General features: G+C 38.1%; 1 protein-coding gene across 1 annotated transcript; it reads left to right on the top strand.

Annotated features, from left to right (window-relative positions):
* Window positions 1-10,721: 10,721 nt before the first annotated feature.
* LOC147492495 (uncharacterized) lies at window positions 10,722-12,176 on the top strand. The gene has a single exon (XM_086567530.1). It carries the CDS (start codon window positions 10,722-10,724, stop codon window positions 12,174-12,176), a length of 1,455 nt encoding a protein of 484 aa, XP_086423656.1.
* Window positions 12,177-26,356: the final 14,180 nt, after the last annotated feature.

Below are 26,356 nucleotides of genomic sequence, written 5' to 3'. Positions count from 1 at the left end.
CAAATTGCAGGTAATTTAAAGACTCGTATCATCAGACTGGTTCGGCTTGACAATTCGGGGCCAGACTTGAGAAACTGTCGTGGGTTGATGATGACGGTGAATGTTGAAGGAGTGCATTGGATCCTCATCGTCGTTAACTTGTCACGTAGGGTGTTAAAATCTACGACTCATTGGAGAAGCCGAAGGATTGTGCCAACTAGGTTCTTGACCCAACACCACGTTTAACCAAGTTGTTAACAGTGCTTCCTTACACACTTCTGAGCCTAGATAGTGGATGTATAGACATGGCCAAATTGAGTAGTCAGTGGAATCTAGAGTTTGCGAAATGCGCCAAACAGGACGACGACAACAGGTGGGCGTGCACCCTTGCCTTTGCAGACTGCCTACTCCAAAATTTGCCACCTGCCTTTGCATCGAAAAGGCAAACATATATCAAGAAAAGAATAACAAAGGACTTGTTAGAGTGTGGGATCACTGAGGAAGAGTACTGTCGGCGCCAAGGTGGTCGGGGTTTGGACTTTGATGCGGCGGATAAAACTACTGATGTCAATGATTTAGCTTTTAAAAATGATGTTGAAAAAACTGCTGATGTGAAGGGTCATATATCTGAAGTCCAAATTGGACCAACTGCTGCTACAAAAGGTGGAACAGGCTGACAAGGTTGTTTAAATATGTACCAAACAATATGTAGTACATTATGTGGTAGTTCTAAGACATTTTGGGGTTCCCTTCTGACTTATAACCATAATTTACGCAGGTGGCTTATGGGATTAAAACTCCATTGGTAATGACTGTGGGGAGATCTTCAAAATATATTAAAGTCTCACATATCATATTGTTATTATCATAACACTTTATGTTCCCCTGTCGAGACAAGATACTTACTATCTCTTACGATTTTGATTTTTTTCTTAGGTTACCGATGGGAAAGTTCTGGGTCAGGAAGAAATTGTCAATCATGGTACTGTGAGTTGCTCTGGGAGTTCTAGTCACGCTGCTATGGGAGTTGCTCAGTTGAATCGGTGGAATAAATTCAGTGATCTGGAGGAGCAAGCTGCCGAATTATGTGATCAGAGACTTCTGGAACACATTATTGTGGGTGGCCCATTAATAAAGAGGAATTCCTCCATTGTTACCATGAGAAATATGCCTTTGGAGCCCGCATTATGCACTGATCCAAAATACCTTGCACAGTTGTATTGGTGGTACCATGAATGCGACCTATTAAAGTCTAGTGTTTCTAACTCTATAAAGCTCAGGTTTTATGGTCGGGGTTTGGACTTAAGCATGAGCACATATCACTTGCTTAGCCCTAATTAGTGGCTAAATGATGAGGTATGTCAACTGCTGCTCTGAACTTACCCAACTTAATACGCAACTCGTTCCGTCTTATTGATGATAAATTCGTTATTTCTTTTTGTCGCCAAGGTCATTTCACTCTACATGGCGCTTCTTGATAGGGCCCATAACAGACTTGCCAACTATGATGATGTACTCAGAACACGTGATTCGTCGCAATCCAACACTGTCATCCCCGATACATTGATCCCAATTATTTGACTGAAACACACTTCTTTTCTAGTACTTTTCTAGGCTTTCTGAGACCGTGCAAATAACTTTTGTTTCAACTGATGCAGGTTAGCTGGGAGTCATTGTATGCGACTGTTGAAGTGAGCCTTACCGATCCGAGCCTGACTACGGAACAAAAGATTTCCGTCATTGCTTCCAACCTTTCATCGAACCAAAAGATGACCTTCAGAGATATGCTCCAACCAAACACCTGCATCCCATACATCACCAGATCTAAGGGCATGATAATGGCCTTCAATATCTCAAACATGCATTGGATAGTGGTGGTCTTTAACTTCCCCACTTGGACATATGATTTGCTAGCGGAGCCTATCACCGATCCTAAACCCCACCTCGAAAAGCTCAGTACCCTGCTTCAGTATGCCCACTTAATGCTCAACAAAGGCTGTATACCACAATCGAAGCTCTGGAAAAAGTGGAACATCAAATACGCTGACTGTGTAAAGCAGATAGATTCTTACAATTGCGGGGTCTTCGTACTGGCTTTTATAGATCAGCTACTGCGAAATCAGCATCTCAATTTCACTCGGACTGGGGCCATGATAAGAAATACGGTGGCCAAAGACTTGCTTGCCTGTGGCTTGACCTGCTTGCCGGGTTGAACGGAATGGTAGAATCGGGGTTGACCGTGAAAAAACACAAAAATGCAGTGCTTGAGTCCCTGGATGGACAAACTAAACTACGTGCTACTGGATTTTGCTTTTAATTGCTTTAATTAAGATTAATCTTTCTTAATTAAGTACTTTTGCCTACACTACTAACATCACCTAAACGAAGACAACATGTCGTTAATTGGAGTATGCCACGAATTGAACGTTTATATAGATCTTTCTTTACCACGTGATCTATTTTCCAGACTAAAACAACATACAATACCATTGAGACATTATAAACCTTCTTTGGAAATAAATTGATCTCTGATGCCTCTGCTCATATTACCATTTTCTAAACAACATCAAAGCTTTCCAGTACTAATTATTGAAGCTGCTCACGTGGTGCTTCTTAGATTTGTTTGTATATTGGTACTTTATATATGGGCAAGTTCATACTCCACTACATGTTTTGACTTCTCTCTTTCGATATTGAGTTTTAGGCATACACATATTTGTTCTTACCTAGGTATACATTTGTACAACAAATAAAAACTAGAACTACCGTGCTCTACCGTCGCATTCACATCTTTCTTTTTTTCGGGTATACAAAGGTTGTAATGATAAAAACTACGTTGTTCTGCCATATACTTATAATGGGATTAACTAAACCATATCTTTGATTAAAAATAAAAAGCAGGCCCAGGCATACATTTCCTATACAAGAAGAACTCCATTTCACAACAACTAAACTAAGATATAAGACAATAGGGAAGCTCCCAAATATTTTCAATACAATTTGGTCAATATGGTAGGAGAAAAGAGAGGGAAAGGAATTGGAATTGAATTTGGGCGGGAACAAAGGGGGTTTTCGTTGGTGACTTTGTACTCAGGAGTGTAAGTTGTTGAGAGAGAAGAAGAGACGTCCTGTTTGAGTAGGAATTTGAGAGAGAAAATAACTTCTTATGTACTAGGTAGGAAGAGATGTGACAAGAGGGTGGGAGATGTTCAAGGGTATATATGTAAATTCGTATAATGATATATCATTTTTTCTAAAAACAAAACACTAATACCTTGAAGGGTATTAGGGGTATTTCATACATCAGCAAGTGGGGGCCACGTCTGGCAATGGAATAAATCATCTCTGCCGTATTCAACGGGTTTAGTTGTCCTGAATATAAAGTCAACGTCCGATTCAGGAAGTTACCCAATTAAGAATTTTGTTTGGGTGGTGGGGGGGAGGGGGAAAACGCGGGTCACGTTCTAACTTCTAAAGAAGTATCACGCACTCTACATGGCCTCAACTCTTGGAATTGAGGAGGATTTCATGACTTGGTGCAAATGTGCAATCCTGACTCTAACTCTTGAATTTTAGGAGGGATTCGGATTTTCCGCATTAAGGGATGGTGGAATCGAAGATGAGGAGTTAACCTATGAAGTTTGAGTAGTTAAACTCATAGTACAAAATATTAGGATATGACAAAATATCAATCCTCGATTTATGGATATGTATTGTAGATATATCCTTCTCTTTGGAGATATTTGACATTGTTTCATATGCAAATATCATAGATATACCTAAAATATCGTGGATATTTCTTGATATATTATGATATATAATTTATATTTATTTAAAATATAATAGTAAATATTAAATAAAATTGTTACCTACACAAAATATCACCAAATATCCTAAAATATCACTAAATATCATAAATATCGTCGAAATATCATAGATATTTGCAGTCTTATATATCTCTAAATATATCGTGATATTTATATATCTTTTGTTGAAATATGGATATTTATCGTGAAATATCGCGATATTTTGTACTATGGTTAAACTTTCAAACCTCCTCCTCGGCGGTCCTAATAAAAGAAACGCTTATGCAATTGATATGATGAAAATCTACTATCTAACTACTTTAAAGAGCGCACCCCCAGTTACAGTATTTTCATACATCGTTTTTCTTTTTTCCGGTTTTGCCCTCTCTTATTTCTCATTGTTTCCGGTTTTGTCCTCGCCTATTTTTCTTTTTCCAGAAGATTTGCTCATGCGGGAGATATAAGGAAAAACAATCACCGACTTACCGACTCTTCCTCCCTCAATATCACCCCCTCCTAATATCACTCCCTCAATATCAGGTGTGTAATTATTCTTACTATTCTCTCCGCATATATTTATTGCTCTCCTCAATAATCTTTCTCATTTTGGTATTGATTTTTGTAAATTGTGTGAGTGGGTTCTCCATGCACTTAGACTCTTTTCAATTTCTGTGTACTTGGATACGTGATTATGTGTTCTGTAAATATTGTGGGGTGTTTTTTTTAGGTAATCGTATTTTTATCTTTAAAACGCCATTTATTGCAAACGTTTATTACTCTCCCCGTAGACCATTGAACATGTTAACGACTCAAACGCCATCTAGCCAGCCTCGCCAAACACTATTATTACAACCCATGCCACACCCATGCCATCCGAAATTTCGACAATTTCATCAGAAATTTTGAACAAATTTTCACACTATTATTACAACCCATGCCACAACCTATGCCATTTGAAATTTTGCCAATTTCATCCGAAATTTTGACAATTTCATAAGAAATTCCGGACAAATTTTTTTTTTTTTTTTTTTTAATTTTTTTATCCTGACAAATTTAACATATTTAGTCTAAATTAGTGGGTTAGTGGGACATATTTACATCTAAAACAACAAATCGGGTCGGGAATTAAAAATTTTAATGATCGATTCAAATTTGAATTTTGTAATCGGGGTTTTTTATTAACCCAATTGATTTCGGTTTCGGATAGATAGTATAAAATAAGTATGAAAAACAATTGGCGCATCGCGCGTGCCAGAATAGGTTTCACGCTCATCGAGCGTGCCCAGAGTGCTAGTAAATGAATAAGAACAGAGACCAATTTCTAATGCGTAATTCAATTACCAATCAAAGCATGAACAAACGAGTTCTAATGTACATCAAGATTTTTTTTTTCAAAACTCAATTCTTCACAAAATCACCCAGGCACACCCAAACAAAAAAAATTAAACTTGGAGCTGAAATTATAAAGCTAGAAAAAGCCTAAAGTTCATAACCTATGTAATTGCAAACTATGTAATTGCAAAGTAATATAATCACTTTAATCAATTTGGGAAATTCCAACTTTGGAAGCATCCAACTCTTTTCAATGATGCTGAGATAGTAAAAATAATAAGAGAAGTATTGAATTGATAAGTTTTGCCCACCCCCAAAATTGTGTTGGGCAGACTCCGGCCCAATTTAGAGTCCGTATTTTTGTTGGGCATTATACAAATTCCCGTACACCCCCCACCCAATTCATCAAGAACCGAGAAACCGGTACTAACTAGTTTCAACATTCGTATCTTTATTCTCTCTGTGACCACTCTCTAACCGTATTCACCAAATTATCACCAAATTTTGAATCGATATTTGTATAAAATTCCAAACATTTGTAGAAATTCTTAGTAAAATTTGCAATTAAGATAGCTATTGAGGACAATTTACATGAGACTTTGGTACGAAATTTGTTAACCCTAAACTAGTTGTTGATTCACAATTACACAAAATAAAATGAAAGATAATAAGTTTAGATTTAAAACTAAATAGGGTGAGTTTATTCCCCCCATTTTATGACATGCTTTTGTATTTATCCCCAAATTTTGAATCATCACAAAAATCCCCCCACTCCGTCTTGGCTCGGTTCAAAAATCACCCATATTTGCTCTATTGACTAAAGTACCCCCGAGGGGTAAACACAAATGTATATAACTCTTATGTGAGTGTTCTTAGAAACAAGCTGCCAAGAACAATTGACTTTGAGAATGAGGGGATCTATGGTATTTCAAATCTGATGGATAAGGTTCATCTCCTTCATCTTGCTTTTGACCATCGACAACCACCAATATATATCTCCATCATATCCGACCACCAACTCCACCCCATCACTTACTGCTGCCACACCGTCGAAAAATCAAAATACAAAAATCCAATCCAACTCACCAGAAACTTCTATTTCGTTTTGAGTAAATTAATAAAAAACCAAAGCTTCGAATCCATAAAGCAAAAAGTAAAGATTTAAGTAAATGTCGGTTTTTAAGAGAAAGAGACGCCCTCTTCATCAAGAAATTGAAGCTGTGTGTGGTAACCAAGCTATTGGCAGCCATTAATGGTGCTTGGTTCTTTGGTTCGAAAACCCATTAGTTACATGTGTGACAAATGTCATTCTCACTATGATTCAATTTGGTGTGAATGTGGAGTCAGAGTAGAGTATTGGCTCAGCTCCTGAATTCGCAGTTCCTTTGTGTCTTGAAGCTTTTCAATAACAGCTTGAAGAAAACTAATAGCTTCTAGTCTTTCAGGAAACTGGCGAGACACTTTGACAGCAAAGTGTGAGAGCTCAATCAAAACATTCCCAGCCTATAATCAAATCAGGATAGATGAAACAGAAGGTTGGTTAATGTAAAATCTAATTAGTGATGTATGTATGTATGGGAGTGAGATGAACTGATCGAGCTTAAGAGTGAGTTGATGCCAAAGCTTCCTTTCATACAGATAAACTAACTCGGTGTACCATTCCGCTAGTTCTGGGTGCGCTTCACTGCGAATCTAAATACTGCAAACCCGCCATGCTTTTTTTCTTTGCTTCGATTTCAGCCAAACCTTAGTAAGTAGTATAGAGAGCACTAATTAGACCTGGCTTAGCTTTGATTTTCCCAAAGATGCAATATTTTCTTATTCCCATAGAGGCAGTCAGGCAAAGAGGCAAAAAAGACGCATACATTTGTGTTTACCCCGGGTACTTTAGACAATAAAGTAAATACGGATGATTTCTGGCCCCATAGAGTGGGGGGACTTTTGTGATAATTCAAAATTTGGAGGGTAAACACAAAAGCATGTCATAAAATGGGGGGTTTTCACTAATAAACCCAACTAAATATTATTTTAAATTTGCAAATGTTTGATTATAATAATTCTTATTCAATTTGAGAAAGGCTATAAGAGCAAGTCTAATGGAGGGCTGCTAAAAGGTGCCACATAGGCTTTTTAGCATGTCCAATCATATTTGGCAGAGCCCAAAACAAAAAAACCAATCTAATCACACTTTTTAGCAGCTGTTAAGGTTGGGATACGGACGGCAGAAACTCTACTGTCTATTTGTTAACTTGCAACAGACAGTGGACACTATGCCGTTGTATATGACAATTACTAAAAACGCATAATTCTCAGTTTTTGCGTCTGCTAGATACATAAGCAGAGTTTCTGTCGTCCGTCTATTAAATTAAAATGGGAGATGGACGACATAGTTTCTGTCGTCTATGGGTGACTAACGACAGAAACTATGTCGTCTGTCTCCCAACAACTTATTATGGCAGCTGTTAGCGAAAGTCTTAACTTTGGCTGAGTTTATAACAACTTCCAACTTTAAGACCTTTTTAACAGCCCCATTAGAATGACATTTTAGTGGTTGGGGTGCTATATGACCATTTAGCAGCCCATATAACACCCCATTGGACTTGCTCTAAGAGATTGAAAACATATTAACTTGATGTATTTGGGGGGTGCCCAGCACAAAACATATTTTTTAGTTCAATAACAAATTTATAATAAATCTTTTTTTTTTGGTCTGCCAACACAAAATGGAAAGTGCCCATAGCGGAAGCATTAAGGCTGTGTTTGATAGCACCATTTGTTATCACTTCACAGCATATCACTTGAGACCATTTGAAGCAAGCAGAGTCTAAGAGAGCTCTCCTGCGGCTAAAAGCAGACTTTCTTCCCTTGATTTATTCCCTTAATTTATTCCCCTCTCTTTTCTTTTTCAAATTTCAAACTGTGAATCCTAGCTGTTTGAGTATCCTAGATTTATCTTGCTGGGGGGGTTCTTTTTCCATCTCTTTCAAAACAAAAAAGGGAAAGAGAGTGGCTGGTGGGGTTCTAGTGATCTGAAGTAGCTCTTGCTGAATAGGGTTGTCTTGGTGACTTTGCATACAAGAGGGATACTAGTGTGAGTATAATATCTTGTCTACTGTTTCTAGCTCTCCATCTCACGTCTGATAAAAAATTCCTTTCTGTATCTGGTCTACCCCTTTGGTTTTCTTCTTCTTTTACCCTACCATCCCTGGGCTGCCTGCTGCTTTCTGGGATCACCTGGCGGTAGATGGAAGTGGTACAAGGAAGAAGCGTGAGGGATGAGTAACAAAAGGAAAATACAAAGAAAGAAAATATAGAAAAACTCCAAGCTGATATGCAGAACCTATTCTGCTCAAAGGAAAAAAAGCTAGTAAAAATTGACTGCAAGAACTTGGTAGTAGACCCAAAAGAACACACAACCTTAGTAGGGAAGTTGTATGGGGGCAAACATATTGCTTTGCAAGATTTTGCGGAGGAGGTACATAGGTGTTGGCAAACTAAAGGAGAAACAAGCATAGAAATGATTACAAAAGGATTTTACAAGATGGTGTTCGACAATGTGGATGAGTATAATCATGTCAAACAGAATGGACCGTGGGTGATACAAGGCTTTATTCTGTCCATCAAAAAAGGTAAATACTCAGAACTCTTGGAAGCCGATTGGAAGTTTGACAGAGTGGATTTCTGGGTCCAAATCTATGGGCTCCCAAGAGATCGAATAAATGAGGAGAATACTAAGATCATTGGGATGAATCTTGGAAAAGTAAAGGGGGTTGACATCTGTTGCTCATCTGAATTCAAAAAACATGTTGCGAGGGTGAGAGTTCGTATGGACATCAAAGAAAGGTTACTTAAAGGTAAAGAGCTATGCACGGAGATGGGGGAAGTTCTTCCAGTGACTTTCAAGTATGAAAAACTGGACATTTTTTGTTACTTCTGTGGGTGTATTGGGCATGATCTGCATTTCTGTAGCATAAGAGAGAAGCACAGTGTGGAGCTAAGGAAACTGGGAGGTTCCCCTAGGGATATAAAAAATAACTTTTCTTTCTTGTTAAGGGCAAATGTGTTTTACAATGGAGCGGCCTCCTCCTCCCCGGCAACAGTCACTATCTCGGGAACTCCTCAAAAACCAAGATTGGATCAGATCCCAGCCAGAAACAGAGGTTCTCCGGGTAGAAGACACTTGCAGGGGGCAGGGCTATTCTCAACACCGCCAAGGGTAGCCAATGTGGCTGTTGGGGTGGAGAGCATGACAAGGAAGGCAGAGGAGGACAGGTCTGGTCTGACAGAAGTTAGAACGGATGGATCAAGTTTGAAAATTCCTGAATTAGTAGCCGTTGGGGATGCTAACATGGAGGGCCAGAATGTTGTTAGTGGAAATAAACAAATGGTAAGTCGGGCCCAAGCCCTCGAGTCTAGAACTGAAGAAGCCCATGGGGATTTCCTGGGTTTGGGCCTTGGAACAGCACATAAAGAACAGGCCTTAGTTATCTGGGGCTTGGGTTCTTCAGAGATGGATCTGGATATACAAAAGGTAACTATGGTGGATGGGGCACATAAAGCCCAAGAGGAAAAGTCAGTTTCTCTGGAAGGTATAGATGGAGGCCTAGGGGTTCTAGCTCTGAGGAAAGGATATTTGGGAACAGATAACAGATCTGGAGATGATCACGCCTCGCCGAAAGATCTCTCACCTTGTTCCAAGACACTCATACCTTTTCTTGAGAATACCAAACGAGATGGGATGCCTCAAACCAACCCATCAGCTGGAACAGAACAACCCTCTTTAAGGTTCTCTGGACTACCTCCACGTGGAAGGGGTTTTAAGACGTTGGTGTCTCGAGGAAAAGGTAAAGGGTCGGTTAAACGAAGAGCTGGCTCTATAAAAGGGGTTGGTATGGGAGAAAAATGAAAGCTCATTGTAAGTTCAGGAAACAAGCTTGAAAATATGGATGATGGTGAATGGGAAAGATATTATATTAGAATGGTAGTAAAACAATCAAAAAGAGCGAAAAGAGAGGCTGATGATCTGAGAGCCAGAGGACTGGGACACTTGCTCATTCCTGAAGAAGCACCAGTGATTAGCATTTCAAGTGATTCAATGGTATCAACTGAACCATCTATCTCGAATAGATCCCTGGATTCTACCATCCCATCTGATATATCAAGTCACTCCATCCCAGAAGATCAAATTCCCTCAGATGCGTTTACAGAATGGGGGGAAGAGTATAACTCTCTAGAGGCTGGTACTAATTTGGGGATTCAGAATGGTGGGGTGCAAGAGGAAGTGTATGTTGGGAACATGCCTGTGGATCTTGCTCAAGGAAGCTTGGAAAGAGGTGGGTACGACTCTGATGACAGCATTACTCAGATAAGTTTCCCACAACCAAAGCCAATAGCTGTGGATGATTCCTTGGTGATAAAAAATGGATCCTATATAGATAAGACACAACATAAGGGGGAATGCTCAGGTAAGTTCAATGGAGATAATGAGGAAAGTGGAGTTGGTAAGAGTAATATCTGTGGTAGTGATGAGCCTGGAAGCAGTAGGGGTCTGGTGTCTCCTCCAGGGTTCACGGCAGCTGTCCCACAACAGCTGTCTCGTCAACCATGATACAAGCCTGGAATTGCCGGGGAATAAGTTCCTCCACGGCAGTTCAAAATCTAAAGGACTTAATAGGTAGGTTTGACCCTGATATTATATGTCTGTCTGAAACAAAGGTTGGAATTGAAAGGATGCAAGGGATAAGTAGGATGGTTAAGTACAGGGGATGTTACTGTATTCCAGCTATGGGTCGGAGTGGGGGTCTTGCTGTTCTCTGGAAAGAAGGGGTGGACCTGGAAATCTTGGGGGCAACTAGGAACCAGGTGACAGGTAAACTGAATAATTATTATTGCACTGAATCTTGGTTTTTTTCCTTTGTTTATGGGGAACCCTTAGCATGTAATAGACATAAAGTTTGGTCGGAGCTCAGGGATGTAGCTACCTTGATTCCTGGACCTTGGTGTATGTTTGGGGATTTCAATGCCATTACATCTCTCAATGAAAAAATTGGGGGTAGGAGTATTTTTTATAAGAGTATGGTGGAGTTTAATGGGCTGATAAATGATCTTGGGTTGATTGACCTAGGGTTTAAGGGCCCAAAGTTTACTTGGAGCAATAACAGAGCCCCTCAAAGTCACATCATAGAGAGACTAGATAGAGCTATGGCTACTGATGCCTGGGTTATCCTCTTTCCTAACATGCATGTGTACAATGTGGTTAATGCTAGCTCTGATCACCTGTCTATCATGATAAATCTTAATGCCAAGGATGATAATATAGTTGAACATGAAAAACCTTTTAGATTCTACAATATGTGGTTTACTGATAATACTTGCATGCCTGTTATAGATATTGCTTGGAATTCTATTTCTCATGACTTGCCTGATATTAATGTTAACCTAAAACATAAGATGACACAACAACATCTTTCTATTTGGAATAAGAAGGTGTTTGGCAACATCTTTACTAATATTAAAAAAGTTAATAAAGAGCTGGAAGATGTGTTGAAAAAACCTTTCTCCCTAACCAACTATGAAAAAGCAAAAGGCTTAAAAACAGAGCTGTTTGAGTGGTTGGTTAAGGAGGAAAGTTTTTGGAAACAGAAATCCACTATTCATTGGTTGAAGGAGGGTGGAAAAAACACTAAGTTTTTCCACCTCTCAACCATCTTCAGAAGAAGGAAAAACAGCATTGAGAAGTTACAGAAGCAAGGGGGAGGATGGAGTGTAGGGAGAACTGAAGTAGGGGAGAATATAAACTCCTACTTTAGAGATCTCTTCAACTCTGACCATCCCCAAAGAAATGATAGCATCCTCAATTTGTTCAAACCCTGTATCACTGCTAAGGAAAATGAGAGCCTTACTGCCATCCCTACTTATGAGGATATTTGGAGAATTGTTAAAAAGATGGGCAGCCTTAAGGCTTCTGGACCTGATGGGTTCCAAGGGTGTTTCTATCAAAACACATGGGACATAGTGGGTAGCAGTATTGTTGCTTTTGTGAAAGATTTTTTTTACTAAGGGGGAGCTTAACCCCACTTTTAATGAAACTTATATTGCCCTTATTCCTAAGATAAACAATCCTGAGACTGTGGCAAATTTTAGGCCTATCAGTCTCTGCAATTTCTGTTATAAAGTCATTTCTAAGATTTTAGCCAATAGGTTAAAGAGGCACCTAAATAAAATTGTTTCTCCCTTTCAAGGGGCCTTCATAAAAGGGAGAAATATAGGGGATAATACTGGTTTGGCTTGTGAACTTTTTCATCACATGAAAAACATGAAAGACAAGAATCATGGGTGGGTTGCTTTAAAGATGGATATGACAAAAGCCTATGATAGAGTGGAATGGTCTCTAGTGGATAACATCTTTGAAAGGCTGGGGTTTAGCCAAAGATGGAGGAGTTTGATTAAGCAATGTATATCTACTGTTTTCTTCCAAGTCCTTTTGAATGGGAGTCCTCTTAATAAGATCATCCCTGAAAGAGGCCTTAGACAGGGGGATCCTCTATCACCTTATCTTTTTATCATCATGTCTGAGGCTCTATCAAGGATGATTGCCAAAGCTGAGAATGAGGAGAAATTCTATGGGATTAAGATCAGGAGAGCTTCTCCTCCCATCTCCTACCTCCTCTATGCTAATGACTTAATCCTGTTCACTAGAGGTAATCTTGAGGATGGGGGTCACCTTAAGGACATCCTCCAAGACTACTGTGCTACTTCTGGGCAACTGATTAATTTTGATAAGTCAAGCATGTTTTTTTAGTAGAAACATCAAGTTTAGAAACAAAATAAAGTTAAAAAAGTTCTGGAAAATGAGACTTTTTGACCCAAAGGATAAGTATTTAGGGATCCCTATTATGCTTTCTCAAAGGAAGGCAGAGGATTTTGACTTCTTAGTGGACAAGATCCACAATAAGATTAAAGGCTGGAAGGTCAAGGTTCTCTCACAGGCTGGTAGGGCTACCCTAATCCAGTCTGTGGTACAAGCCACTCCTCTTTATGCTATGTCTACTTATATGCTTCCCAAGTCTACCTGTGACAAAATAGACAAAGCATGTAGAGAGTTTTTTTGGCATGGTTCTGAAAATTCTAAAAGTGTCCATACCATTGGGTGGGACAACTTATGTAAACCCAAGTCTGAAGGAGGATTGGGGTTCAGGAAGATGAGAGACATAAATGTAGCTATGCTAGCCAAGCTTCCTTGGAAAGCTGCTACTGATATTGAATCTATATGAACAAAGACCCTTGCTAGTATATATGGAAAAAATTGGATTGGGGAGGTGTGGAAACCACCTGGGTATGCCTCCTTCTTTTGGAAAGGCATACACAAAACTTTCAATCTTATTAATGGAGGTTTGGTCTGGGGGATCCATAGTGGTACTTCCACATCTGTTCTGGATGACCCTTGGGTGATCTGTAATGGGAAACCCAAGACTCTGAGAGAACTGGGGATGGAGGATCCCAGACTTGAAGATCTCCATGTGGCTGACCTGTTCCATGAGGATAGGACTGGATGGGATGAGGCCAAGCTCACAGCCTTCTTCCCTCGTTTCCTAGTTGCAAGAATCAAGGAAGTTATGATCAGACCTTTGGGTCTAAGGAAGGATAGGATGGTTTGGAGTGGGGAGAAGTCAGGGAGATTCACAGAGTAAAATCTGCTTACAAACACATATCGATGGATAATGGTATATGACAGAGTTCTAGCTTTAATAAAAACACTGTGAAGCACATTTGGAAAGCTAGAATACCAGCCAATCTCTAGATGTTCCTTTGGAAAGTGTACATGTATGCTTTGCCAATGGGGGAAAGGCTGGCTTCTAGGAAGATGTTGGGGGACTTCTCCTGTCCCTTGTGCTACAATTGTTTGGAAACAGATAGTCATCTGTTTTTTGACTGTGAATGGTCCAGACTTCTGTGGTTCTCATCAGGCTTAGGTCTGAGAATGGAAAACAAGGGTAGTAATAATACCAAAGAATGGATTACAAAATTTCTTAGTTAGTGCAATAGCAAGAGCCAACAGATATCTCAGGCAAGAGTTCAGGCTTGCTATCTGCTACACAACATTTGGAAAACAAGAAATGAAGAAAAGTTTGAACACAGGGTTCCAAACAGGGAGAGAACTCTTAGAAGAAGTGAGCTGGAGGCCTGCAAATGTAACAATGGTTTTGCATAAAGCGACATTCAGAATGAGACCTCTAACCCCCCTGAGTTTACTTTTGACCAGTCTAAATATGATTTAGACTCTATGGTCCCTGAGATTCCTAATGATTGTATTAACATAAGGTTTGATTATGCTTTTCAGGTTACCTCAGGAGAGGCAGCAGCTGGAACAATAGCTTGGGACTCGGAAGGTAGAGTGGTAGGGGCAAGCACTAGAAAGTTCCAAGCCAGGTCAGCAGAGGAAGCAGAGCTGGTTGCAGCTGAGGTGGCAATAGGACTTGCTCTTGCCTTTGGGTGGACTGCAGTATACATAGAAGGGGACTGTTTAGAGGTTATAAAGGCTTTAAATAGCCAGTCTTGTTCATGGATGTATGAGAGCTTGAGAGATTATGTTGTTAAGTTAAGCTCTGATTTTGTGTTTTGTAAATTTAAGTGGATAAACAGGAGGTCTAATGGTGAGGCACATTTGTTAGCAAAATTGGCTTCCCATCTGCAGCAAATGGATCAACTACCACAATGTATCCTGACAAACAAGATTACCCCTGTACTGGTTTAGTGGTTTATTTATGAATATATAAGGTATTATCGGGGAAAAAAAAGATAGCACCATTTGTCACAGCAAATTATGGCAAATGCAAAAAATCACTCATTTGCCACTGTTTGATACGTTTTTCACTCGGTGGCGAATTTTATCAAAATTTGCCATATTTCTTGATTTGCTACCATCATGAAAATTTTCTTTAGGGGAGGGAGGTATGTAAAAACAACACACAAATTTTCCACTAACAGAAAAAAGAAAACAAAAAAGAGCTCGATAACATATTTCCAAAACCCAACCCACCTTCACCAATTCGCTTGCCTTCAACATAAAACCATTGAGCTGCAATTCTCCCACGATGAGGAAATCTCCTCGTCTCCTTTAACAGGTACGTTCCTCGATTTCTTCTCATCTCTTCTTGTATATATTTTTTTAATAATAAGTAAAAGTAAGAGTGGGGTTATGTATTTCATCAAATTTCATTGTGTCACAACTCACTTGGAAGTTTAACATCACCCCATTTCAAAATTAGATATGTTTAGGGCTAGGGATTATCCAATTTGTTGAAATTAGGCTTTTAAATTTGTTGACTTTTTAGTTTGTGTGGAGAGGTAGATTTGTCTCAATTTGAAATTGACCCAAGTAAATGTAAGTAACAAGCAATCTTTGGTCTTTCAAGTCAGGAGTATTGACTGCAATTAGATTTTATTGTGGATATCAGTTATTTTTCATTTCACAATTCTTTTGCCGGGTTTGTTTCTTGCACAGTTTTGGACCAAATTTTCAAGTTGTTTTTGAGTTTTAATTTTTTTTTCGTATTAGAACCAATTTTTAAATGTTTTCGATAACTCTGACACCTGCATTGCCTTGTTGCAAAAGTATCTGATTCTGATGATACGGAGTTGCCATCTCAAATGCCTAGTGGTAGTGATGTTATGGAAGCTGGGGAAAAGGTAAAACATATTTGGCTAATGAATTCTGTTTTTCTTGGGAAGATGAAATGTAGAATGAAGGGAAAAAGAAGATTCCATGGCGTTCTTTTTCACCAGAGTTATATATGTACACAAAACCAATACATTTCAGTTTTTCAGATTGTTTTACATCAACTAGGTAATTGCCCGATGGTTTGAAATTTTTGTAATACTCTGGGTTTTGTTGAAAACCAATTCAATGAAGTGAACTGAACTGAAAGCTAGAGACCTTGCACAGTGGCATATTTGAACGGCCACGTTTTCTTCTTCCATTTTTAGATTACCTTCTAAATATCCTTCTTCGGTTATTAGTAATCGTTATTTGACTTCTTCATTACGAGCTATTTCTAGTTCGTCTTCTTCTTTGAAATTGAATAATAATAATAGTCATTGGAGATCTCCGATTAGTATTAATTCTTCGATTAGAAATACTTTTGTTTCTTCTCCTTTGATTCATCAGTTTGAAAGGAAGATTGCTTCTATGGTATAATTTTAATCTTCATTTGTTAATAGATTAGTGAAAAATTAAATCTAATATACTTGTATACTGATTAAAATGATTTGTTAGCTCGTCATATTAAATCATATTGGGAATGTTAGTTCATAGTTATTTGATTATGGACGGTGATCTCTGTTTCCTTTAAATATGGCAAAATGAATTTTGAAATGCACTAGTGTTTACTTGTACTCTTTGTTGATCGATTCATGATTGTATTCAGCTCATTGTTTGGTTATTTAGTTTTGTTGAATGCTACGTTGAAAGAGATAAGTTATTGGGTTGTTGATCGAGTTCACTGTTCTTTGAGTGTACGTGTAAAATGAATTATACATACAGATCTAAAAATGAATTCTAAATTGCACAAATGTTTGCTTGGATACTGCATAAAGTGATTATTGTTGTGGGGATTTTGGAACACTAGCAATATTACTTATGTATAAACTTTGCAGTTGTCACATGTTCTGTTTCTTAGCGGATTGCTTGAATGACTCTTTGTTCGGTTTAGTTTCTCGATTTATTTATATTTGTTTGAGTCTGGATTGTCCTTTATTCTTAGCTTATGAGAATCCTTTCAAGCGAATCTTGACCAGTCTTCCCAAAAGTGGAGGTGGTGAGTTTGGAAAGTACTACAGTGTAACGCCCGTATTTAAAATACATATTTATTTATTTATTAATTTATTAATTTATTTATTTATTTATTTAAAATTCGCTGGATTAGATTTGAGATACGTGGGCCTGATTTTTGGGTCCGAGTCTGTGTTGGGCTTAGGTTTCAAACCCGAGTATATATTCATATTTTTCTAGAGAATAGGGTTTAGAGATAAAAATAAATAAATAAAAATGGAGGCAGAGATAAAAGTTGTTGGCTAAAGCGTTAGAGCGCGACGATTCGGATTATGAGGGATTCGTCGAGCTGTTAATAAAGGTAAGTAGATTAGTTTTCTAGTTCACGTCTAACTTTACTGTTAAAAGTTTCTGCTCATGTTTTCAGTTCATTATTATGTTATTATCATTCGTCCTGTAGTTGTTAAAATTGGTTAAATTGTCTTTTAAAACTCTGTTGAGACTCAAAAATTCGACATTTAACTGTCGAAGCTTGATAGGCCGTTAATGGCGTCGCCAAGCCCAAAAGAGAGAATCGATCAGGTCTAGTATTTGAACTCTCCTGGTTGTGGTTTTGAACCCATATTGTGGTGGTGTAGATATTTATATTTGAACTGTGGATTGGGGTATTTGTTGGTTGAAATTGGTGGTTAAACTGTCGAGATTGAAATCGATGGTTAAATTGTCGGGGTGGATGGGTAAAGTGTGTTGATTGAACTGTGTTTAGGGATGGATGTTGGGTTGTTGTTGTATACGGTTTGGGGTGTTGTGGAAGCTTTGAACCGGCAGTAATGGCGGCGCGATCCAATTTGGGAAAAAAGTGAGTGATGGAAGCAAATCGAGTTTTGGGTTGATTAGAGTGGTAGGGTTTTGTACCTAGATTAAAATCGATGGGTTTATGGTGGCCAAAGTTGGGTGTGATGGTGGCTGATCGGTGGAAGCTTTGGGCAGGGCAGTAATGGAGTCGAACTCGGTTTTGGGATGTAAGGGGAATCACATTTTTGTTATGTCTAGAGGTTGGGTTTTTCTTGGGGTTCAAAACCGAACTATTTCCATTAGTTTGGAGGGCCGGTGGTGGCTGGTGGTGGAAGAGAGAGAGAGCTGCTGGTGAGGGAGCTGAAGAAGATGACACTGTTGGTTGGTTTGGGCTTGGGCTTGGGCCGAAGCCAATGGGTTTTGTTTTGCTGGGCCTTAGTTGGTTTTTCTTTGGGCCCGGTTTTAAGTTGTTTGGTTGAGCCAGTTTTATTTTACTTCTTTTGGGCCCGATCACTGAATTGTTTGGGCCCGTTTCTAATTTTTATTTGGGGCAGCCCATAGGACTTAATAGAGATCCAAATGGGTCTTTCAACATTTAGACTTTTGGGTTCTAAGATTTGGGTTTGGGCTTGGCTAGTTGGGTCCGAACCATTACCTTAGTCATGAGCCCAAGAGCCATGCACCTTGACCTTAGCCTTGACCTTAGCCATGAACTAGGGCTATGACCCTGAACCTGTTGAACATGGAAACGACAGTTTGACTTTGACCGTTGACCATTGAGTACTGTGGAATGTTGACTTTTTTCAGATTTTCACATATTTAAGAATATGGACAAATATATTAATAAAATATTGTCGAAATTGTATAACCTTGTTTGTCATTATCTAATTAAGATTTGACGTAAATAGTGTGTAAAGCATATAAATATTGACACGTAATAAGAGGAGAATTTTGATAATAAGACTTAGATATATATGTTTTTATGAGTATTAAACTACATACGGACTTAGATTCATGGACTTTAGATTTTTAGGCTTTGATTGTAGACTGTGGATTGTTTAATTGTACTACATTTTATGTTGTAAATTGTATGGACAAATCAAATGCTAAAATGCTGTGGAAGTTTGTATAAATTTGGTTGTCATTATCTAAGAAAGATTTGATGTTGATTTTGTGTATATTTTGACATGTGACGAGATAGAAACTTTAGGAGATATAATATTCCTAAAATGCTATAAAAATGTTATGCGATACGTTTGAAGCAATTGTGACATTATATAATATGTTGGGATATATATATTAAATGCAATAGTTTTGGAGAATAAATATATAAACGCTCTATTATTTTATCTGTGAGATGCTACTAGGAGGTAGTAGAGTATTTGTGGATATTTTCCACGGGATTGTGGCGTAGTACAATAATATATTGGCACGTGATACAATGAAAATGGTTATGAGATATATTGAGATATTTCTAAATATTGTGGCTTAGTGCAATAAGGTATTTGACCTGCACGTGATATAGTGGAATGATTATGAAATATAAATGTATGACAGTTGAATAAATTACGTAACGAAAATCCTAGAACCTAGCTACCACAACTCATGTGATTTGGCCTTTGTGATGGGTGTACGTGATATGATTGGCCTTCCGGGCGTTTCAGTGAATCTGAATGGCCCTTCTGGCGTAAGTAATGTGATTGACCCTTCTGGCATTTCAGTGAAGTTGAATGGCCCTTCTGGCGTAGCCGAATGATGACTTGATTATTCCGTTCGCAAAATTAGAACGAGATGCGCGATATTTTATGCCGTATAATGGCAGTACTCACATAATGGCTTTCGTGTGAGGGTTACCTGGTGTGTGGCATCCATTTCGAGGTAGTTACGCCATGAGTGGTTCATTATGTGAGGGGAGGCATGTAGATGTACATGTTCAGCGTTGGGAAGCGATTGTGGTAGCCAGGGAAACTAGGTAAGACATAGATACGACGTGATTTTAGGGACACGCAAAGAAAGCCTTAAATAATATAATTATGGTAATGTATTGATATATCTTTAAAGATATGATTGTATATAGTTTTGCAGAAGGATGGGTTAAACTAATTACTTGTGCAGAGACGACCCACTCTGTAATTGAGCATGAAATGCGGTAAGTATAGAATATGCTTGGCCGGTTAGTAATTTAGTTAGAACCTAAGGCGCCTCGGTAAAGGAACTAAATGCTTTTGTATTATTGTTGGGAAGCTAAGGCGCCTCAGTGGAAGAACTACCTGCCTTAATTATGGTACTTAAGGATGTTGTATTATTCGTTGGATGTTAAGGCGCCTCGGTGGAGGAACTAACTGTTAGGAATATACAACTTAATTGTACTTACTCTTTACCAATTACCAACCTATACAAACCTTTTGTCTTGTACGTGTCTTGTACTTCTTAATTAAATCCGAGCCTAGTGTAGATACACTATATCCTTAAGACAGATTTTCCCCCTCACGGTGCTTGAAGGTTGATGGGAAACTATCTCCCAAGATAGAACGGATTTCCTTCTATAGAAAGCTAGCACTTCAATTCTATAGACTTAGGGAACACAACATAGTATTTGACTAAGAACAGAGGGAGAAGAGAAAGATCAGAACTCTGTGTGATCTGGTGTATTTTTCTCTCCAAATTCATCCACTATTTATAGGTGAGTGGTGCCTTTTCGAAACAACACAGTAACTCTTGGGAAAAAGTAAGCAACTCTTTGAAAAGTCACATGTTTCGAAAGGACACACCATTTCGGCATATATAAGCTTTGTTTGAACCGGTGCCCTATTTGAAAAGGTTGCACCTTTTCGGCATGATTGTTGTTTCAAAACCAAAGGCACATTTCGAAAGGTTGCACCTTTTTCGGCATAATGCAATTGTTTTCAAACAAATGCATCATTTTGAAAAGGTTTTTCTCACATTACCTCTTGTTTCAAGAAAAACCCATTTCATCTTAAGTGGGGTAACTTGGGAGACAAACTACTCATTCATATTTAAATGGATTTGAGCAAATCATTTTTCTAACAATCCCCACATGAATGAAAATTTGGCTTCTTCTATCATAAACATCGGTTTACGTTCTTTTACAAATGAAAAGATATTGCATCGGTCAAGTAGCATGGGAGGCCTTGAACTTGCCTTAGTGAAAGAGCGATCGGATTTAATTGGATGATCGATGAGACTTCAATTAATGTCCTTGAATTGTCGGCCCGTTTGTATAAACCTAGACAATCATCTTCACGCCAGCACCGTCTCGAATCTTGTTGGTTCTCGCGTTTGTGTTCATTTTGGCCTTGAACACTTCTTGGTTTCGAGATAGTGCTTTTGAGACATTTGTCTTTAAAATTCTCATAGAAGCGGCCCCACTTCGCACTAACATAGGTGATTTCTATAAAGAATATCCTGTAATACTCCACTTGGATAACATAACTTTCAAGATATAGTAAATCATTAAAAGCTTGACTTATCCCCGGTTCTGGGCGGATATGCACCGCCTTATATAGGAATAGGTTAGAGTATAATATTACTCTCCGGTGCTAACCGAAGTCACAAACATAATTAGGTTTGCCCATTGAACCTAGATCTTGGGATCTCCGGTAACTAGGTTGGTTTTTCCATTATGATGACTCTCTTGGTTGATTATCTCAAAGGCTTTAAGCCCATTCCCCTTGATAATCTTTCTACTTGTTCTCTTGTTAAACCTTTTGTAAAGCGGATCCGCAATGTTATCTTTTGACCTTACATAGTCGATTGAGATAACTCCATTTGAGAACAATTGTCTAGCGGTATTATGTCTACGACGTATATGTCGAGACTTCCGTTATACATGCTACTCGTGCTCTACCAATAGCAGATTATTGGGCATCACGCAGTGTATACACCGGGTAATGAGTTTAGCCAGATTTGGAATATCCTCTAAGAAATTTGAAGCTACTCGCTTCTTCTCTAGCCTTGTCAATGCTATGAATTACGATTCCATAGTGGACCTCGCTATGCTGCGTTTGCTTTGAGGATTTCCAAGAAATTTATGCATCTCTCCTGAGAGTAAAACACCATATTTGATGTCTTTTGAGTAATGCTTCAACAAATTTCCAATTTTGAATTAATTAATTCAAGGAGATTCATAATCCCCATATTTTCCCCAATTTCTCATGACAAAGTCAATAAATTGGAAAACCATTTAGATATATGTTTAGCAAAGTGAGCGTCTTGTTAAAGAATGTCACATATCATTCATATAGTATCGAAACACTTCTAAGACCTCAATTTTGCTTACAAGTATGCTTACAGAACAATATCTTAAACAATCTTCTTTATTGGCACTCTTTGGCGCAATAGTAAAATGCATACATCTTACAAATAATACAATATTTTTAGAACCCTTTTAGCACCAGCCATTCCTAACATCTGGAATGAAGCAAGGATTCTCGGAATCTTGGATCATAATTCCCCCCAAGTGTGGCATTACCACCACCTTGTTTGCTTTCAAGAAGTCCATTCCAAGAATGACTTGAAAATGGTCTAAGCGAGCTACCATCAGGTCTACCTTTCCTCGCCCGGTTGTGCATCTTAATGTCAACTTCCAAAGCGGAATCCTTTCACCGGTTCGGCTTCTTGGTTCAAGCCTCTCATAGAGCACTGTACATTACGCTAGTTTCAATCCAATAGCCTCATTATACATACTTTCGAGATTAAGCGTATGAGTTGAACCATTATCTACCATTGCTAGTATACACCCGTAGTTATTGAGTTCCACCTACGAACATAAGGTCGAATCATCGGGGACCAAAATGTTCATACCATTCAACGAACTAGTAGGTCTAACAAATGAAATAGGAGCGGCATGAATAGGAGAACACGGTGGTGTTGTCATTTCTATTCTAAAATAGAAACACAGCCGTTATTTCCTTAAACAAAAAAGAAAAGAAAACAAAACAAATTACGTTGGGTAAAGAAGAAGAAGAAAAGGAAATCTGTCTTAAGTTGTTAGGAATATACAACTTAATTGTACTTACTCTTTACCAATTACCAACCTATACAAACCTTTTGTCTTGTATGCGTGTCTTGTACTTCTTAATTAAATCCGAGCCTAGTGTAGATACACTATGTCCTTAAGATGAGTTTTTCCCCTCACACGGTCTTGAAGGTTGATGGGAAACTATCTCCCAAGATAGAACGGATTTCCTTCTATAGAAAGCTAGCACTTCAATTATATAGACTCGGTGAACACAACCAACATAGTATTTGACTAAGAACAGAGGGAAAAGAGAAAGATCAGAACTCTATGTGATCTGGTGTCTTTTTCTCTCCAAATTCATCCACTATTTATAGGTGAGTGGTGTCTTTTCGAAACAACACAGTGATTCTTGGGAAAAAGTAAGCAACTCTTTGAAAAGTCACATGTTTCGAAAGGACACACCATTTCGGCATATAGAATTGTTTGAACCGGTGCCTATTTCGAAAGGTTGCACCTTTTCGGCATGATGCACTTTGTTTCAAACGATTGCACATTCGAAAAGGTCGCACCTTTTCGCATAATGCTTTGTTTCAAACAAATGCATCATTTTGAAAAGGTTTTTCTCACATTACGCATCTTGTTTCAAGAAAAAACCCATTTCATCTTAAGTGGGGTAACTTGGGAGACAAACTACTCATTCATATTTAAATGGATTTGAGCAAATCATTTTTCTAACACTAACTGCCTTATTTATTGGGGATATATATGTATTAGTATGATTTGTATTTTAGAACTACTCACACCAGTATTTTTATAATGCTGACCCGATTTGCATGTTTGCTTATCGGGTGTGTTCATTAAATGAACATAGTTGATAAGTCTTGACAGGTTTAGTATTGAAGAAGGTTGGTTATTGCTTGTGGTTTGCATTAGCGTTGCATTTCAAGATAGGTTTTGTTTTCCCTTGAGATGATATAGATTTTCAGTTGAGACAATGCTATTTGTATTTTTATTTGTAATTTTAAATAAATAGTTATTGAAAATAGATTTGTAACCTAATCTTATTTGTGAATTTTTGTAATGAAGATGACTTTTGTTAAGTTAAAATTTTTTTGGTTTTAATTATCCGCATATTTAAACTATTTATGAGTTTTTGGGAGTTGAGAGTGCGTCACACCTCGAAGATCGAAGAGTCGGGAACAAATATTGTTTTCCGAATTCTGTCGAAATTCGGGGTGTGACATACAGTCTACCAACTAAGCAACAAATAATTTGTATACTTTCTTTAAAAATCATCCCTTACCAAGGTGCAAGGTGCATATAAGTATAGAATGGATGAGAGGTGTTGTTTCAGGGCTTTGGGCATTCATTATGGTGATTATGTATGGAAATATTATCGGATCGGATTTTCTTGTTGCCTTGCTGGAATACTGCTCAACTTGAATTACCTCGCGTCTTAGATTTTTTTTATTAGTGTTATGATTCCAAATTTGAACATAATTTAGTTGCTCTATTAATTCTTCAGTTGATTGATGAAGTAGTAAGTTTGGTTAAGATGAAGAGATTGCGAATGAGGAGAATGTTTTATTTGTTGGTAATGTACATTGGGAAGGTTCAGGAGTGCTTAAGTTAGAAAACACATAATGGATCTTTAGCTCAAATAGGAGAGCCCTTGGGAGTTGGAGTGCACCTTCACATATCCCAGGTGATGGTGGTTCAAATCCACCAGGATCCTTAATCTTTTTTATGTGTGAGTTGGTTCAATATGTTGGTGTTGCTGGTGTAAGTGTGAATACTGATGAACAATTGAACACTCTGGTCATATTAGGCTGCTCCTTTGGAGGAATTACAAGCCTCGTCAGGGGGTATATCTTACAATACCCATTTTTCCATTGACACGAATTTATCAATGTAGTTTATCTAAATTGACGGTATATCAGATGTACATAATGCCCTTTTTTTTTATCACAGTTGATGGCCACATGTATATGAGTATATCCCCATATTATGAACAGGAATACTACATAATCCAGCAATCACAGGAAATACAATGAAGATGCCTTAACTGGATGAGAAAGGTATGTACATCTTTCTTATCATGTTAAATATAAGTTTAAGGTGAGTTGCAAGGAAGATAGAAATCAGCAATCTTGTGCTTTACATCGGATCATATAAAGGAAAATGAAATTGGTTGCAATTATATCCTTGCAATGGTCATCTGATGAAAACTTTAGAGCTACCAAGTTCATTGATACTCATTGTGATTTACGTTGTCAAGCTTACGGCACCTTACTTGAATTTGAGGTTATCTTGCGTTAATTAAACATACTTGCAATTATGATCAACCATTGTCAATTTGGCTTCTGGTAGACAACAAAAGGGGAACCTAGATTCATCACTCAACGTGACATATGTTCCCAAAGTTCAGTGATTTGACAACATATGATGTTGTGGGCGCACAGTGGGCAATGATAGTTTGTTGTTTGTGCTCCATGAGACCATGACGATGATGAATGTGATTACCGTAGTTTCTTCCAACATAGACCTGAGTATCATCTGGTCTTGTATACTCCAAAATCTGAAAGTTTTCACATTTACTTCTTATCATCTGGTGCTTTACCAAGAAACTTTGACGTCTTTTCTTTTGTGCCAAGCTTTGTCTCTCTCAACTTTTGAGACTTCAATTGTTATTCTTTGAGAGAGAAATAGCATAGTTTCGTTTTTGTAGTTTCTCAAATTGTTAAGTAAATGGTACCACATTCTCTTGTACTTGTCCTCTCGTCTGTGAAGAGAATATTGTTATGAAATATATATGTTTTTATGTAGTGTTATCAGCTTTCATTTTCAAAAGCTCTAAGCCTCTTTACTTTTTAGTTTCTGCTTTCTCTTAAACAAGTTATGAATTTCTGATCTCTCATTACTTCTTTAGTTCATAAGCTATTCTAGCAAACTTTAATTTTCTGCACATAGCAAGTTAGGCTATATATGGCACTACACAGTGAAGGGTTCAACTCAGGAATGGCAAGACATACTAAGAAGTTGTAAAGGAGATGACACCGAATTTTAGGTTCTGAAAGTGGGTGTATGTGCTACTGTATACACTAGCAAGACCAGCATTGGTGTTGCAGAATAGGATCCTGGAGGAGATGAATGAGTATACTCAGAGACAAATAAAGGAAGTACAAGATACTACATTTTTGCTTTGTACACGAATTTTTCCATTGGTCCGCTGCTGCTACTGGATGGCAAGTGTTGCTGCTGCTGCCGGATGACAAGTGTTGTTGCGCTGCTGCTGCTGCTGTGTTGTTGTTGCTGCTGGATGGCAAGTGCTGCTGCGCTGCTGTTGTGTCTTGTATATGACGGTAGTAGCTAAGAGATTAACATCGTGTCTTTCAATGGAACCATATACAAATAAAATAAATTTACAAATAAGAGTAACTATAATTTTTAAATTTTAAATATTTTAAAAGCACAAAAAATAAAATATTTGCCGCGGTAAATTTGGAGAATCAAACAACAGCAAATAGTTGCAAATCAGGACAAATGATATTTACCAATATTTGATGATATTTTGGTGTTAATCCGTGAGCGTAGCGAATTCTTGAGGTCGCTTTTCTAAAATCACCCAAAAAACAACTTGCTTCGTGTCACCCTCTCCTGTGTCTGACCGTACCCCCAAATAACACTTCATTT

Source organism: Coptis chinensis, chromosome 6 (genome assembly GCF_015680905.1).
Source record: "Coptis chinensis isolate HL-2020 chromosome 6, ASM1568090v1, whole genome shotgun sequence".
NCBI classification, from domain to species: Eukaryota; Viridiplantae; Streptophyta; class Magnoliopsida; order Ranunculales; family Ranunculaceae; genus Coptis; species Coptis chinensis.
The sequence above is the reverse complement of the archived record's forward strand: the minus strand, read 5'-3'. Positions and strand labels throughout refer to the sequence as shown.